Consider the following 16643-nt stretch of genomic DNA (forward strand, 5'->3'; position numbering starts at 1 on the left):
AAAAATCAGAGTTAATGAACCAAAAGCAAATCCTCAGACAAAGCATGTGATGCAAAAGAGTTTTTACATTTTACAGTTATGTTTTTACTAACTGGTGTGATCCATACACCACAAATAGATCATTAAAATTTCCCTTCTATCGAATACACAGAACCTACTGGATAATCACAAGTTTTGCTCTGTCCTTTTTTCTCCTGAGAGAAAAGAGTTTTTTGTTGCTTTTTTTTTTAAATAAAAAGTGGCAAAGGGGGGCTGATTTGCAGCTTCTACATGGTGATGGGCTGAGGGGAGAAGGAGTGGTCTCAAACATGCTGGGCTACAATAAAAGGCACTTGTTTGGACCTCCGAGGAGCCCAAACTTTCCAGTAGCACCACAGGCGGCTGCTGAACAAACGGAAAAAAAGGAGGGGATAGCTGATTAGTAAAAATTGAAAGAGAAGAAAAAGCGCTCAGCTTTCTTTAAATATTTACATTATAGATAAATTACATTTTAGCGTCTAACTTTTTGCTAAAGGAACACTTTTTGCAAAAACTAAAAAGAGAGAGAGAAAATGATGAGGCTGCTGTGCATCACTTTAGTCTGCTTGATCCTGGCTGGCAGTGCGTACAGTGAAGAGATGATCTTAACAGGTAAGATTTAAAATGATGTGAAATAGTTTAACATGCCCAAGTGTCTGTATGTATGTGTGATCTTTTATAAATGCATGATGTTGCATCAATTGTGTACGTGCGGGGGGATGAGCTGTGCAAGAAGCCTGAGCAAAGTGGTACCCCAGCAAAAGCTTGTCTTATAACGGTGTCGTTGTAGCAGCAGGTAACAAACACATCTCTGGGGTAACGCTCACACAGACACAGTGTAACTCAGCATTACACTCACTGATGTGCTGCACACAGACCACCCCAGCACGGACAGGCTGCTGAATAAATTACCCTTGCCATTCATAGGGGCTTCCTACCCACTCTGCTGAATGAGTAATACCACTGGTTGTCCTCCTAAAATAGGTCACAAGTGCTGCAGTGGATTAAATTGGGCTGGTAGTGCTTGTCCCCCTTTTTGTGGATGTAAATGCAGACTTTAATGTGATTTATGGTGTTGATTTTTTTTTTTAACTTTCTGACACTATTTGTTCCAGACACAAAATGAAAACTTAGAGAAATCTTTCCAAGGAGCCCCTGCACTCCATAATAACGCTGTTGTAATTTCAAATTCACAGCTGCCTACAGAATGACACCATGAGATGAAGCTGCTCCCAATAAAACACAGCTAGATCTAGTGCTGCAGAGAAAGAAAAACGGGAATTGCTGGAGATGCCCTCATGTTATATGTATTGACTGATATTTAATGTGCTTTCAGCAGCTCTGCAAGCTGACTCAGTATGTCAAATTAGGAACGTCTCAGCTGTCTCTCTTCCAGGAGCAGAGGAAATGGCTTATTTGTTGGGACAAGAATTTCATTCTATGAGGAGAGCTTGTATTTTTTTTGTCATTCAAACATTTAAACATTTGCGGGTGATGTCACAAGTGTGTGTTTATGTGTTCATTTATATGATGTCATTGCCTGAATTATGTAAAAGCATTTGCTCAGCCCAGGCCAGCTGCGTTGTTCCGTACAGTATATTTTTTTGGCCACATGAGCTGTGCATTCTCCCTCAGTTCGAGGGGCGTTGCCTGTCCTTATACCTACTGACTCACTCTGCCACTGGGAGCTTTTGGAAATCAGCCCATGGTAGCAGGCAGCCTGACAGGAGCGGAGTTAAGATTAATGACCCACAGCCAAATGTATAGAGCCCCATGCTGAACAGCGGCCAAATGACTCTGTCTTTTCCTGTGAAGTAATAGTCTATTAAGTCTAATGCTTACTGTGGTTGTTGGTTACTGAAGCCTGGCCTGGTTGCTACTGTGGTAGAGTGGGAAAAGGGGCTTGGCTGCAAATGAGGCCTGGGGTGAGGAGAAGATGTGTTTAGGGTAGGAGATGAGATGTTCGCAGAGGCACGTTTTTGGTGGTATTGATCCTGTATTATTAAGCTCAACAGAAATTTAACAAATCACTCTGATGGAAATCTATGGTGCGCTTGTACCGAGGATGTGCACACACAGGTTTTTTGTGTTTGCACTTGTTTTACATGACAGAATACAGGAAAGAGCTTATTGGCATACGTGTGTAGGAGTTGGCCTGCTGTGTTTATCCCAGCTGCACTTGTTAATTCTTTCTCCATATTGACACGTGGGCCAGTAACAGAAGAGAGCGACACTTTGGGATGTTGTAAAGCATTGCTCGCTCTGCTAGAGGGTGTGGCATTTTGTGCACAAGGAGATATAAACATGCAGACTGTTGCTCTGCAGAGTTTCATCCTTTCAAAGAGAGATTTTTAAACTTGATTGTTTAGTAACTTCATGCATGAAAGGCTAGGGGGTTACACAGTATACAGTATAGTAAGAGCATAAAATGATGCATGGGGCACAGAGTGGACCTGGATCACTGTAAAGATCATTTCCACTTCAGTGTTGCAAAGAAGCAGATGGTTCCAATCACTTGCTAAAACCACCTTTTACACAGTGAGACTGAACTGTGCTTGGTAATAAAATGGCAGTGGTCTTGGCTGCAGCTGCTAAGCTTCTTTTTATTGCCCTACACATGTGTTCATTTATGTTTTGGGTTTGTTTGTTTTTTTGTTTTTTTGTCAACTGCTGCACAGTTGACAAAAGTGTCAGTCATAATGGTTCCCTATTATTTGACCACCAATAATTATGACAATTTGGAACCACCTTGGGCCTCAGAGGGTTGCAGACGGTTGGAGAATGGCAAAGAAAAGAAAGGCTTCCCTCTCTTCCCAGAAGGATTACTACCCGCAGTAGGCTGTTGCTTTATATGTGCAGCATGTCTCGCATGGCCAGGGCCACAGTCTCCTCTGGGATGTCTGTCTAGTGGTAACTGCAGGAGCAGTAGAAATTCAGGAGTTGCTTTAACATGCATCTGTCTCTCTGGGATTGTAACTGTCAAGGGTTCAGAACAAATAAAAAGACAAATTTATTTACTGTGCCTTCGTTTAACATCATCCCAAGCAGTTCATACTTCAGCATTCACTGAATTGGCTCCGTCCTCCTCAGGGTTACAGCTCACACAGAGGCTCTTGATTTAACATTCTAACAGTGTTCTCACGAGACACTACAATGAAGCCCTTTACTCTGTTTTCTAATAATTTCAGACATCACTGTTGGCTGTAATTACATCTGGTGAGTCTGTGTTGATGTCAGCATTGCCCTTACCTCTGCCAGTTCAGTCATCCTGGATGCCTCAGGTTTCAATTCTACTTCATGCACAGCGTTACCCATGCAGAGTGTTTACGAGGCACGGCGAAGCTGTGAGTCATTTCTCTCTGACAAAACGGCCAAAGACGACTCTTGTCCAGACACTGGCAATTAGCAGCGGCAGAAGTGTTTTTCCGAGCTCATAAAATACCTGGCGTCTCAGTGACCACTCAAGAGGCAAGTGAGGCAATGGGTGTGGTGATTTGGTAATAGAGGTAGTCACTGGCATGTGCAGCCTCATGAAAGAAATGAGAACATAGAGTTTAGAGTGGCATAAGGTGAGACTGAAGGGTAGATTAGGTCTGTCAGCACTGCCTTTGCTAATTAATTCCTCGCGCGGGAGTTCTCAATTCTAATGATCTGAGAACCACTGAACGAACTCCAGACACACTTCTACTGTGTGAACCGGGACAGTTTCGGCAGGCGTTTGACGAGAGGTTCATTCAGTGTCACTCCACTGTGAGTGTGTGTGTTCTGAGGGAAGGTTGTGGTTTGAGCAGAGTCAAAGCCACTGTCTACTTTTATTTCCTGTAATAGCCATGTGGGAAATGTTTCCCGCTGAAGAGCCAGCGACACAGTATTCCAGTCAAGCTCAGGTGTGGCTGCTCAAAGTGAAAGGCCTTCAACATGAAAGCTGCATCCTCAGTCAGAAATCAGAAGCTGACTGCAGACTTACATGCAGATCGTCCATACTGAGTGAGTGAGAAAAGACACAGAGTAGCGCCTATACTTTTTAATGAGTACCCGAAACTTAAAGAACAAGACGGGTTATTTATGAATATAATAAAAAAGTCTTGTGCGGTGCTTCTTACCTTACCTCACTTATGTTTACACGTTACACGTTTAAAAGGTTAAACTGCGGTGTGTTTATAGGTTGAGGATAGGGGCAGGGGGTGTCAGCGGTCCTGTCTACATGCATTTATCTAGTGCTCGTTATTGTCTGGCACAGACAGCCCCCACTCTCTTTCCTGGCTGGGGTCTTAACTAAGCAAGCCCGGTGGTGAGACACAGATGACCTGTCATTTTGAGTTAAAGGCTGGCCTAGCTTGGACAGGAAAGATAGAGAGGGAGTGCACAGAGGAAATAAGTAAAAGAAATAATGATGACAGCTAGATTCTGTATTTTGTCAACAATATTATCTGCTCTCTTTTCCCATTATTTATGTGCCTGACACACTTAACACAAATCAGATGTAGTGGATGAAAGAAAAGCACTTCATTTTGTGAGTTAATGCTGAGGAACCAACGGCTTATAAGTGCAAGTACTGACAACAGCAGGACGGAGACTGAAAAAGGATTATTGGCTTTCAGGGCTGAGGACTGGCCGGTGCCCAATATTACATTTAATAAACCAAACAGACTCCAGACTCTTCACTGGGTTTGTGTGATGCAATGCTTCAGATGTCACACTGTGTATTATATATTACAATAATACAAACATTATAGACATGCCAAAATACGTAGTGTAGCTGCTTCATTAACAAGGCAAACAAAAAAAAGGCAACAAGGAGAAGTTTAAAAAAGTGTTTCTACAATTTTTTCCCCCTTTTTTGCATTGAAAATCATTACATAAAAATGTTATACAAAGGGTTTTTTTGTTTTGGTTTTTTTATCCAAGTATCATAATTCTAAACAAGAGCAGAAAGGTTATATCATATTTCTTCTTTTCTAGTCAAGGTTTCTGCTGAACTAGGTGGCAACATCACCCTGCCTTGCAGGATCTTGTCCTCAGACACGGTGTCCTTTGGCGACAACGGACACCGGATAAAATGGACAAAGGTGGAAGATGATGAAGCTCTGAACGAGGATGTGCTGGTTAAAATGGGACCACACATGAGGGCCTATGGGAGCTTTGAGGGCCGTGTCTTCTTGCAGGACCTCGACAGTGAAGATGCCTCTTTAATAATGACTGAAGTCTCCATGGACGACAAGGGAAAATATCACTGTGACATCGACAACGGGATTGAAGATTCACTGCAAGAGGTTGTCTTGGAGGTGCATGCTGGTCTGATGACTGGTAAATCCTGTTTTATCTTGTTTTGTTATTTTGTTTTGTTACTATTTCCATACTTACACTTTTTTGAAATTCATTTAATAATATGTTCAATTTCATTAAAAAAAAAAAACTGGTATACGCTTGTTACCATGCAGCATCACGAACGTATCCCCCCCTGAACGGGATTGTACTATCTATTGTACTATTATACTGTATTCTGCAAAATTAAATTATATATATATATAATATTCAAGAGAGACAAAACAAGAGAGACAGCACTTGCTTTCTTCCTCATATTTTCATCTGATCTACTTCGTTCAGGTGTCGTGTTCCCATACTACCCTCCTTTGGGCCGATACAACCTGAACTTCAACAATGCCGTGCAAGCCTGTGAGGACCAGGAAGCTGTAATTGCCTCACATGAACAGCTGCTTGCTGCGTGGAAAGGCGGGTTGGATTGGTGCAACGCTGGATGGTTAAGTGACGGCACAGTGCAGTATCCTATCACCAAACCCAGACATCCTTGTGGTGGCTCCAACAATGGGCCTGGCCTCAGAACCTATGGACGCCAAGAGAAGATTAGGCAATTTGATGTGTTCTGCTATACTACTGCACTCAAAGGTCAGTTAATAAAAATGTCTTTGTACATGAAACACAGTGACCACAAAGACTAGTACGTTTATATAGTAGCGCATCTGCTTGAATTATTCTGTCTTGTTTGCCTTATCTGCTGTCAGGTCATTTCTATTGGCTGGTCCAGCCTGAAAGGCTGACCTTCGATGAGGCTGTGGAGGCATGCAGAGATGACGGTGCAGAGATTGCCAAGGTGGGCCACATGTTTGCTGCCTGGAAGCTTGAGGGCTATGATCGCTGTGATGCCGGCTGGCTGGCTGATGGAAGTGTCCGGTACCCCATCTCCAGGCCACGGAAGAACTGCAGCCCCACAGAAGCAGCAGTGCGCTTTGTTGGGTTTCCCGACAAGACAGTGAAGTCCTATGGCGTGTATTGCTACAAGCCTGATCAGTGATGGGTTAGATAGGTCTAAATAAGCCATGACCACCAAAGAGCAGCAAAAGCCACAACCAGTAAAATCAACAATGAAGCAGATAAGCTTTTGATCTAATCTAGCATGAACCCAGTACCTTTCTAAAGCTGTGATAACCCTAAAAATACATATATATATACATACATGCATACATCTTATACCCTCCTAAGAATTAAAAAAATGACCTGTAGCTATTATGTTTTGCATTTTCCTATAGGTGGCTTTCATTGGTTTTACACAGAGTATTAAGTAAAGGTAAAGTGTGACTGATGAAACAGAGACAGAGAAGTAAATGGTTAGCATAATCTGACTACAGTTTGTGTCCTGCAAAAAATGATTGGATTTGTGAAGTTCCAAATGTAGTGCAAATATGCACACGTGCAGTTGACATGTGCTGCTTTAAAGTCTGCAAGAACAAAAAAGCGTGACATTTTATTTTTATCGAGTTCGGCATTTGGGAATTACGTTAAATTTATTACAAACTGCTATGGGTACTTGTTACCCTGCACAAAGTGATCGTTTGCATGTTGTTTGCTTTTAGCTTCTGAAACTGAAAAATTAAAAAAAAAAAGCTTTTCAGACAGAATAGTTGTGATCAAAATATTTGCAAAGAAAATGAAGGTAAACGTTTTGGTCTACAACTCTTTTTGCTGTGAAAGCTTCAATTACCAGAATTTCCAGTTACAGTCGGAAAGACCACTATAATCTAATGCAATTTATTCTTCTGTCCTAACAAAAGGTTTTTACTTTTTAATGATGGGTTACTGATAGTTTTTTGTTGTTTGTTTGTTTGTTTTTTACATGTGCATAATGTGCTTTTCAAGAAAAACTACAGATTAAGTTTCTAACACTAGTAGGATTTTAGCGGAGAAGTTAAACTGAAGATGTGATTTGTCCCAACACACGAGTGGCATTTTCTAGAAGAAATCTAATGTTACAGCAGTTAATATATGACTATTAAATGTTTGGTTGCACATGACCACTGATGCAGTTGCACATCTTCATATTGTGTCTATGAGCTGCAAAATTTCAATTCGTATTTTGATGATCAATCACACTCACAGATGGTAATTAGAGGTGCAACAAAACTTTTCTAGAGATACAGAGATATGGCACTCACTGTAGAACACATGCAATAATGTGGTGATGCATTGTTTGTAATAATAAAACTCAAGTTGTCAAGGAAAAAACATTTTGTATCTTAGCACCTTGTACCTTTTCAAATGAAGCTGTTTGAAATAAAGAACACAACTCTTAAATCCATTTTGAATCATATATTCCTTTTTTAAAAATTGCATTCCTTCTTATTTTACTGGAGCAAAATCATGCAGCATGTGGAGATGTTGAAGTTTAAGCAGGGACCTAAATGGGATTGTTTAAGTTGCCAAATTGGAGGCCATGAATTTGGCGTAAAGCCATGTCAACTGAAAGGACTTAAGATTAGACTCTCCCCACATTCATTTATTCTTTGCCATTTTTATCTTCAGTGCCAGGCTGCCAACCCACCACTAAGTCAGACAAAGGGAACAGTAGCACAGTCTTTAAGAGGCTTGTGGGAATCTCTGGGAACGGGGTCAGATTTAGGTGGATACAGCAGGGAAATGCTAGACAAATGTAAATGTGTGCGATCCATCTTAGGTAACGTTTTTTGGATAATGCAGCTAAAAGCAACAGCAGATATTTTTGAGGAATAAACTGTGTACATAAACTATAGATTTTTGCACTTGTATTATACAAAAGACTATATACATGTATTTAAACAGCTGGCATCAAGTGAGCTGTTCTTTGGGCCTCTGTGTGTTTAGGCAGACAGTCAAATCAATGAGCAGTCTGTTGACTTCAACCAGTCCAGTGCAGTGCACTAGTCTGGCTGTTTAGCTACATCCCAGATGCTTGACAGAATTCCAGATATGCATGTATGGAAAATAAAACCCTCCAAACATTATGGCATTAAGTGAATGGTACACTTTATTCTAAGGTGCCTGCTAAGCTGAAGAAGTCAGTAAGAGCTTGGGAGCATTTCATTTCCAAAATAAATCTAGAACTTCTGTTAAATCCCAGTGAAACTCAGGCCTAGGGGTTTTTGAGACATCTGCACTTCGCGAGGCAGGATTTCAGGTCTGACTCGATGCGGAGCATCCAGGAGCAGCCATTAATCACAAGTCACGTCTCCTCTAACGACAGAGTTGGCACTCACAGAGAAAAACGCAGCTTAGCTTGCACACAGATTACAATGTCCAACCTGATGTTGTTACTCAGGTAATGGTGCTTTGTGTTATTAGTAAGCAACAATGTGAACTCCAAGTGACTGCTGCATAAACAGGCACTGTGGGAGTAGTAGTGAAAGGTAATGTAGTCAAAAAGCTTCTGATTTTCCACCCAGGGAATTCATGTGGATCCTTTATGCACCAGCATGTAGACTCAAGATGTTTTTCAAGAAGACCACTTTTACTCATGCTATTCACTAAAAAGAAAAGAGAAAAGTAGTGGGGTATCCTTATGCAGGTTCACAGTACTGAAGCATCAGCCTTTTCTGCATGGCATCACTTTTCCCTAATCCAGTTTTAGCTCAATATGTTTGCTACAATTCACATTCACATTGCCACTTCCTATCTTCTCCCCCTGCATGTACCAACAGGCTTGCAGAGCATGTCTGATAGGTTTTTCTACAAGTGTGTGATGTATGTGTAAGACACCGCAATACTTTGAAAAATTGGATACTGGTATGATTTTCCATACAGTGCGATTCACATGAAGTTTAAATTCATCATTATATGCTTAGTGTCCATAAGTTGTGTGGGTGCTAAAAAAAATGAAACGTGATAGCAGAAAAAATCTCCAGTTCATGAGCAAGGCTGATAGCACTACCTGCTGGGGAAATCACTGTAGTGCACACTGCATCCTAAATCAGCTTTCGTACAAGAAGACCCATGTTTTACAATTTGTTCAACTTCATTACCTGGCTTCTGCAATTTTGCAGCACATTTCCTATATAATAAAAACTCTAATCATTATAAAGAAAAGTGTAATAAGATTGCTACACTATCAAAACATTACAAGAAGGACAAACTCTGGACTAATTAGATCTGAATAAGATCTGCAAAAAATCTGGTCAACAAATTTAATTTTGTAAGTAAATAATATTTGTATCTTTATTTTTATTTCATTGGTGATTTAAAGCAGGAAAAACAACAGTTAAAAAACAGGGTTTTTTTTAATTCACAAACGTACCAACCATTCACATTGTAAAGTAATCTTTAAAAAAAGAAACACTTATAAATATAAAATTATATTATGTGCACATCAAGGCTAAAACACACAGACAAATACTCAGACAACAAAACAACATTTCTCCTTAAAAAAATTCACGTCTGTTAATGTTACAGAACAAAATCGATGCAGATTATTGCTGATGTGTGTCTCTGAGTTCTTTGGTCCACTGTTGCCATTAAAGTTGAAAAAAAAAAAACAAAAACAAAGAAGAAGAAAGAAAAAGAAGAAGGCATGTAAATGGATCATATTGCTGAGTAATTACTTTTAGACTGTTAGCATGCAAATGTTGCCGGCGTCCTGGTGAACAAACAATAAAAACATTTAAAAAGAATCCCCGTGAGGCCCAAGTGACAGAATCATATTTTATCAGTAAAACAAGTAAAGCAATCAAGAGCAGCTTGAAAATAAATTATACGCATCTCTGCCTAAACAGCTGTTACGTTCAAGTCTTTCTGAGTGATTCACAAAATACATTCTCTCAATGACTGATCTTAATTGACCACGATAACAGAAACAAATTTTTTTAGAAATCATACCAAAAGAGAAAAAAAAAAGACTTACATATAAGCTACCCCACAACAGATGACAGCAAGAGTCTTTGGTGTGTGATTATGCACAGCATTAGTTATATAAGTTATTGTAAACATGCTGTTGTGACTAATTAAAGGCTATGCAATGAACATATTTGAGCAGAAAATAGAGGCTTCTTGAGCTGCACTTTCCTTTTGAAGTAGACGATAGTCATCAATTTCCATCTGTTGATAAAGGCTTTGTCGATAGGCACTTAGAGAGCAATCTTTCATATTGAACTGTCTCCTACAAAAGAAAATGTCAGTTACATTTTTTAAAATCTATCTATAGAAATCTCTTTATAAACATTTAGTCTGACATATATCTGATGACAGCAGAAGAGAATGAAAGGTGATAATTTGATACTAAAAGCTGCCATCACAAAGAAGCTGACAACCAAGCAATCAGTGAAAAACTTTCCCCAGACTTGTGATATTTTAATCTAGAATGTGAATAACTACTACACAGGAAACCTGTCAAACCATGTCAGGGTATAATTTGCCCCTTTATAGAATGAGCTATAAATTCTGGGAAAAGATCTGTATGTAAGAAAGTTTATAGCTCTTTGTATTCAACATAATGTTTAACTCATGTGATATGAGTTCTTTGCAAGCGCAATAAAAAAGGAAGCCCAAATTAAAACAGCACAATATTAATATTTACATGAGCAGTATAATCTCTTTCTTTCTATTAGAAAATGAACACTTGCATAGATTTTAAATAGCCCAGTTGATTTTAAAATTGACTAGACAACCATCATGAAAAAGGGTGATTTTAGTGTTTTTTAAGTATGATAAGAGTAGTTTTTGCTTTTCCAGTAGCCAGCTGAAACTTTTTTTAATCCACATTGGCATTATTATAAAATAGTGCCCCTTGATAAGAAAAAGTCTTGTATCTACATGTCTATAAAAGGCACTTTGTAAGATTCCATTGGCAAAAACTGCAGGTTGTTTTTTTTTTTCTTTGATAAGTTTTCTCATGTGCTTTTTTTTTTTGTTCTTTTCAAACAAGCATCTGGCACGTGCTCTCGTCTCAGGTGTGTCGTGTTATTTGGCAATCACTGCGTCTTCCACTTATGTTCTATTTTGTGTCTTCTTCCTCGGCGGAGCTGATGACGAAAGTGGAAGGACTCATCTTGCCAGTTATTGAAGTTGTGGATGCTGTAGAGACTATTGTGCTGATGCCTTCTGATAAAGGTCCTCTGATAGCTTGAGGCTGTTGGGGGGAAAAAAATCACATTTTAGCTCTCAAACTATAATTATTTGTCAAAATCTTACACATTGGATTAATGCTGAGTACCAAACTCAGTAAATAGGTTTATATCTTATTAAATGCACCAAAATATATGTTGTTCTCTGTGCTTCAATATTACAATGAAGGTCAAATTTTGTTGTTGGCTGATCAGGAAAATATATTTTAGCCAATGAAAACTTGAAACAAAAAGAATTTATTTAGAACATAACCACAGCTGTTTTAAAGAAAATTATGAATTAATTAAGCATTAACTCTTTCACCCATAAAGATAACGTTTGACAACAAGAAAACATTTAATGACAAATTTTGAAAATTCAAAAACCATGCACTTCAGAAATAAGGGTTGCTCCTAATAGGCATCTGAGGGCAGTTAAATGCCAATGTATTAAGAAAATATGATAAATATTCAGGGCTGGGACAAAATGCAAACAAGTAACAACATATAAATAAATGCAAGCATAAAAATATTAAATTAATAAATAACATACTAAATGTTTTTTGGTTTTTTTTTCAGTTTTGGCACTTTTGACACTCCATACATATCAGAGTAATGTCTCTCTATTGAGAGCAACAGTTTGTGTACTTACGGTTCATGCAGCTGATTTTTGGGATATCCCATCGTCCATTCCCACGACAACGGATAGTTGGGACATGTCTCTGAATAAAGCCTATACGGCACTGGTACCTCACCAGCGAGTTGATCTCATACCGTTCACGTGTCTTCCCAAAGGAACGTGCATTCTCTACCACAGGAGGCTGACTACAGGCCACTGTAAACCAGACGAGACAAAGGCATTTGATAAGGAATTTTACAGGAACTATGGGTTTGCATTTTTACCCAAAGAAAATTTGGAAGTGGATTTTTTGTTTGTTTGTTTTTTACCTGTGCCCTTCTTGCAGGTGAAAGTGAGGTGGTAGTTGCAAGGAACATCATTCCACTGACCATCCTCATGCCATATCATCACCACACAGTCCTCGCCAGCAGAGAAGAAGCTGTCAGGCTGGTTGGGCCTCCAGTTTTCATATTGCTAAAATAAGAGCAGGCAATCAGAGTAAAACATTACTGTTATTAAACTACATTCTAAGCCTAACAGCTTTGCTTTCTTATTAGTAAAATAGACACTATTTACAGACATTATCTATAGACACTCCTGTTGAAGGGTCACTGCAGCAGTAGCTCTTCATATTTGATTTGGCAGATTTTTACACCAAATGTCCTTCCTGACACAAGCCAAAAGGGAATAGTCTCTCCACCCAAGATCAAACTGAGGATTTTTTGCTTGTTAGGGCAATGTGTATACCACTAGGCACTTGTACGGTAAAGGTTACCAAATCACTACAAATATTGTGCCTGCTACATGTCTCGCTAGAAAAAAGTGAAGCCAAAATCCTTTTCTTTTTCCTTTTCCTTTTCATCATTGCAATTCTAATTACTGTCCACAAGAGGGAGAAAGTGTATCTTTATGTAGGCCAATTCTGAGCAAACCAGACTCAAAAGGCAAAAACGAAAGGTTTATAAAATGGGCTCATAAACTTTGTCCAGAGAAGAGCCATCTGCATTATCCTGCTGTAAATGTCACAGTAACCTACTATTTACACAAAAATAAGAGTAGCTTGGATTTTATAGTCAGTGCAGTCTACACCCCTGATTCAGTATCGCATACTTGGCATGACTGGTATCCCGTGTAACAACTAATGTGTCTTTCACACTACAGAGTTTTGGGATAACGGACAACCATTAGTATGTGATGTCTTTTCATCATTAGCCGACATGTCAAGCGTTACGATTGTACATCTCCAGGAACAAAATTCCACAACAGCACATGTACATTCATACATTAATACAGCATACACACAGCTGCAATGCTGCGAGGCATTCGAGCTGGCATCGGTGCTACCTGCAGTCTTTCAGCACATTCTAGGTTCAAAAGCTTTCTTCAAAGCTGTGACAGACCCCCCCCCCACCCCACCAATCATGCCTTGAGGCTCCGCTGCTCTCTCATTATGGTTAACAAACATGCTCTGACTTCCTGCTCAGCTTGCTTCAGGTTAACAAATGGCTGACCCATCAACTCCTCAGCAGGTCTGCATCCTCCTCAGAACATTCAAACAAACTTTGATCACCCACACCTAAACACACATCCGAAGATTTTCCAGCCTGTGTGTTTCAATTCTCTATAGTAATTATTTAATCACTGGTCTTTTCTTTTGCTGTTGTAAATAGTTCACAGTTATTTACAATCAGTCTTATTTATTACATTTAAGTCCACTGGAGGTGACCACCCACACAGACCCCCTGGGCACCCTCAATCCAGTGTATTTTTTTTTTTTAACTCATTCTACAGCTGAGCACAGGTGCTGTCCATCTGTGTGTCTGCCTGCTTTGGTGGCCTTTTTCCCTGGGTGGTTGCCTGTTGGTTGGGCCTGCTCATGAGTGTGGGGGATAAAGAGGAACCATACCTGTCTACGCCTGACAAAGTCCCCTCTCCACTGTGTCACTCACACCTTCATCACCCCTCATTCTTTCAGCAGTGGAACAGCCTCCACAGCAGGCCTGTGCTTATCTTTTAACCCCCAGGCTGGCTCAATGCTTCCTGCCTTTCTCTGGGTCTGGAAGGCCATCTTTGAAGCAAGAACGTCAGTGTGTGCAAATCTTAAGCACAGTATATATTGTACTTAGTTTCTTTTCTGTTTAGTGGTCAGCAGCTAGAAGGACTATAGCAAATATTAACTCTAACTTTTAATTTATTTATTTATTTTTGCTTTGTGGAAGCTATTTGTTTTTCTACGCAGAGCTCATACTCATTAAAAGGAGTTAAAATGAAATACACCATGTTCTCCATCAGATTTATTACCACAGCGGTCACCGGGGTGTAGCGACATGAGGCGGAGGAGAATGCGTCATGAGAACGGCAATGCGACTCCCAGAAAGGAAAGACCCTCCCTAAATGACTAAATCTGTCAACAGCATTGCGCATATTTACACTGCTCCGGTGCCATGTTTGTTGAGTCGATAATATGTAAGAAAGCATCCTGTCTTACCATAGGGCAACCATCGGTCCAGCGGAAGTCGTTGTCATACATCTTATCATTCAGGCCGATCCACTGGTAGTCCTGTCCAAGACCTGCCAAGTAAAACACAACCAGTTACATTCCTCAGTTAGCCTATTTCCATTTTAGGACTGGTAAGTCAGAGAAAGTGCAGGAGAAAGCCCAAGATAACGTGGACGTTTTCATTGCTCGAACCCTTATCTTGCATAGCCTCTACCCAAACACGTATTTGTTCTTGAGTTGGCTTTATGAGAGAAAATTTCCCATTAATTAGGGTTTTTTTTATTAAGTATCATCTTTATCACATTTATCAAAAGTATTGTTAATTATTTACACCTGTCGTGAACTTACGGTTGACATATTGTTGCTCCTCGTGGGACAGGATGCTTGTGAGATGAGCCCCGTTGATGCGGCACTCTCTCTCTGCTGTGTCCCAGTTTTTCCTCTGAGGGAAGTACTTGTAGCAGTGGCCTTGAAACTTATGCCAGCCGTAGTCACATGTTTCTGTATCTGATAGAAGACAGAGTGAGAGGGAATGAGGTATACAGAAAACAGAAAGAGATGTGCAACAGATAAACAGACATGAAATAAACTGAGGAATAGACTTTAGCTCTTAATTCAATCCATGTATCAGTCTCACAAACTAACATTTATGGCATTATCTAATCTAGGCCTTATACAGGAGCAAACTGATCCATCAGACCTTCTGTTGGTGTATGTGATTCTGCATAAATCAGAAATGTGATAAACTAATGTATTAGTTCAGCCATAAACAGATCAGATTTATTTCAAACTCTGAAGCTTTACTCTGTTAATGGCATGTATTTCTAAACTTATACACTTTAGTATAGAGTCTGTTTATCTGTCCCCTCTCCTTAATTCAGCCTTGAAAGTCTAATACACAAAAACATAGGTATAATCTTTCTTTAGGTTCCACATCAAGTTTTTTTTTTTTTTTTGGCAAAACTTAGTCAGACAGCAGCTGTGTCTGAGTAGAATATCTGGGTGGGATTCACTGTTGAGTGACTAACAAAATTTAGGGTGTAGACACTGGTCAAGAGACATCAGCCAAGGCACATATTGCCTTGGTTTCAGCACACTTGGTGTAAATATATGTTTCAACTGGTAACAGTAAAATAATTTTTTCTTAAATATTCCAGAACTCCCTTGTCCAGATAAACTTTTTTAAGCAAGAACTCAGAGACTTCATTGCATTTTCTAGTCCAGTAAAGTTGTCTTAGATGGAAATATAGTGATTTGAGATCTAGCATGCATTTACTCTGACTGGATTGAACTTGATGACAACAGGCCATATCTTTAAATACTAAGGAACTGAAATCTTTGAGAATTCAAGGGGTTTTGAAGTATGTTAGCTACAACGAGACACCAAAAAGAAACAGTAAAAAAAAAAGCTGTGGTGATGAAATAAAGATGTTGTTGATTAGTCAGCTGACGCCTGAGGACGAGACGTCGATCAGCTGTATGCAAACAGTATGATTATATTTAATGTGGCGTGTCTAAACATTTTTGTGGTTCACTCAACTGAGTAATATGTTAAATGTCTAAATACATAGTCAAATATAAGAGGCTCTAATGTTAACATTTTGTTTCTCTCTTATATGTGCTTAGCACTAGCTCAATTTGGATAATTGAGACCAGCCCAGAAATAACCGATGAGTTTTATTAATGGGAAAAATAATAAGAAGAAAGAATCTAGAGAGAAAAATTGTTAAATTAATTCCAAACTTACCCTCTTCACAAAACAGCCCAGCATAGCTTGGGAGACACACACATGTGAAAGAAGCCAAGCCATCGACACACGTGCCTCCATTGCGGCAAGGGTTTGATTCACACTCATCAATATCTTCATAAGAAACAGACATAATCAATAGGAGCAGATGAGCAAAACAACTTGTAGTCCCAGAAATATTACACGTTCTTTTAGCAATGCTTCATGTGAGCTTTGCAAGAATTGTCCTACCTATTTCACATTGATGACCACTGAAACCAGGAGCACAGTGACAGGTATAGGTGCTGCCAATCCTCAAGCAAGAGCCTCCATTTAGACAAACATCCTCTGTGCATGAGTCAATTCCTGATGGCAAAGTAAAATAAAAGTCGAATTAAACAGAAGTTTATTGGGGTA

The 16643-nt window shown here is 39.5% G+C and overlaps 2 protein-coding genes across 2 annotated transcripts in view; one reads left to right on the forward strand and one right to left on the reverse strand.

Annotated features, from left to right (window-relative positions):
- Positions 1–334: 334 nt before the first annotated feature.
- On the forward strand, positions 335–7612 carry LOC146376033 (hyaluronan and proteoglycan link protein 1-like). The gene is made up of 4 exons (XM_084946969.1): positions 335–630; positions 4981–5325; positions 5626–5925; positions 6042–7612. Exons 1-4 carry the CDS (start codon positions 552–554, stop codon positions 6329–6331), a joined length of 1014 nt encoding a protein of 337 aa, XP_084803095.1. The 5' UTR covers positions 335–551; the 3' UTR covers positions 6332–7612.
- Positions 7613–9540: 1928 nt separating this feature from the next.
- The window catches only part of vcana (versican a), a 51556-nt gene continuing 44453 nt past the window's right edge, over positions 9541–16643 (reverse strand). The window contains exons 9-15 of the mRNA XM_084945856.1: positions 16479–16592; positions 16248–16361; positions 14849–15007; positions 14489–14571; positions 12330–12474; positions 12034–12216; positions 9541–11407 (exon numbers count right to left, since the gene is read on the reverse strand). Of these exons, the coding sequence (XP_084801982.1) occupies positions 11250–11407; positions 12034–12216; positions 12330–12474; positions 14489–14571; positions 14849–15007; positions 16248–16361; positions 16479–16592 (956 nt within the window). The 3' untranslated portion in view covers positions 9541–11249. The remainder of the gene's footprint in view (positions 11408–12033; positions 12217–12329; positions 12475–14488; positions 14572–14848; positions 15008–16247; positions 16362–16478; positions 16593–16643) is intronic.

This window comes from Perissodus microlepis, chromosome 12 (assembly GCF_051167445.1).
Source record: "Perissodus microlepis isolate ML-2025 ecotype Zambia chromosome 12, ASM5116744v1, whole genome shotgun sequence".
Taxonomy (NCBI): Eukaryota; Metazoa; Chordata; class Actinopteri; order Cichliformes; family Cichlidae; genus Perissodus; species Perissodus microlepis.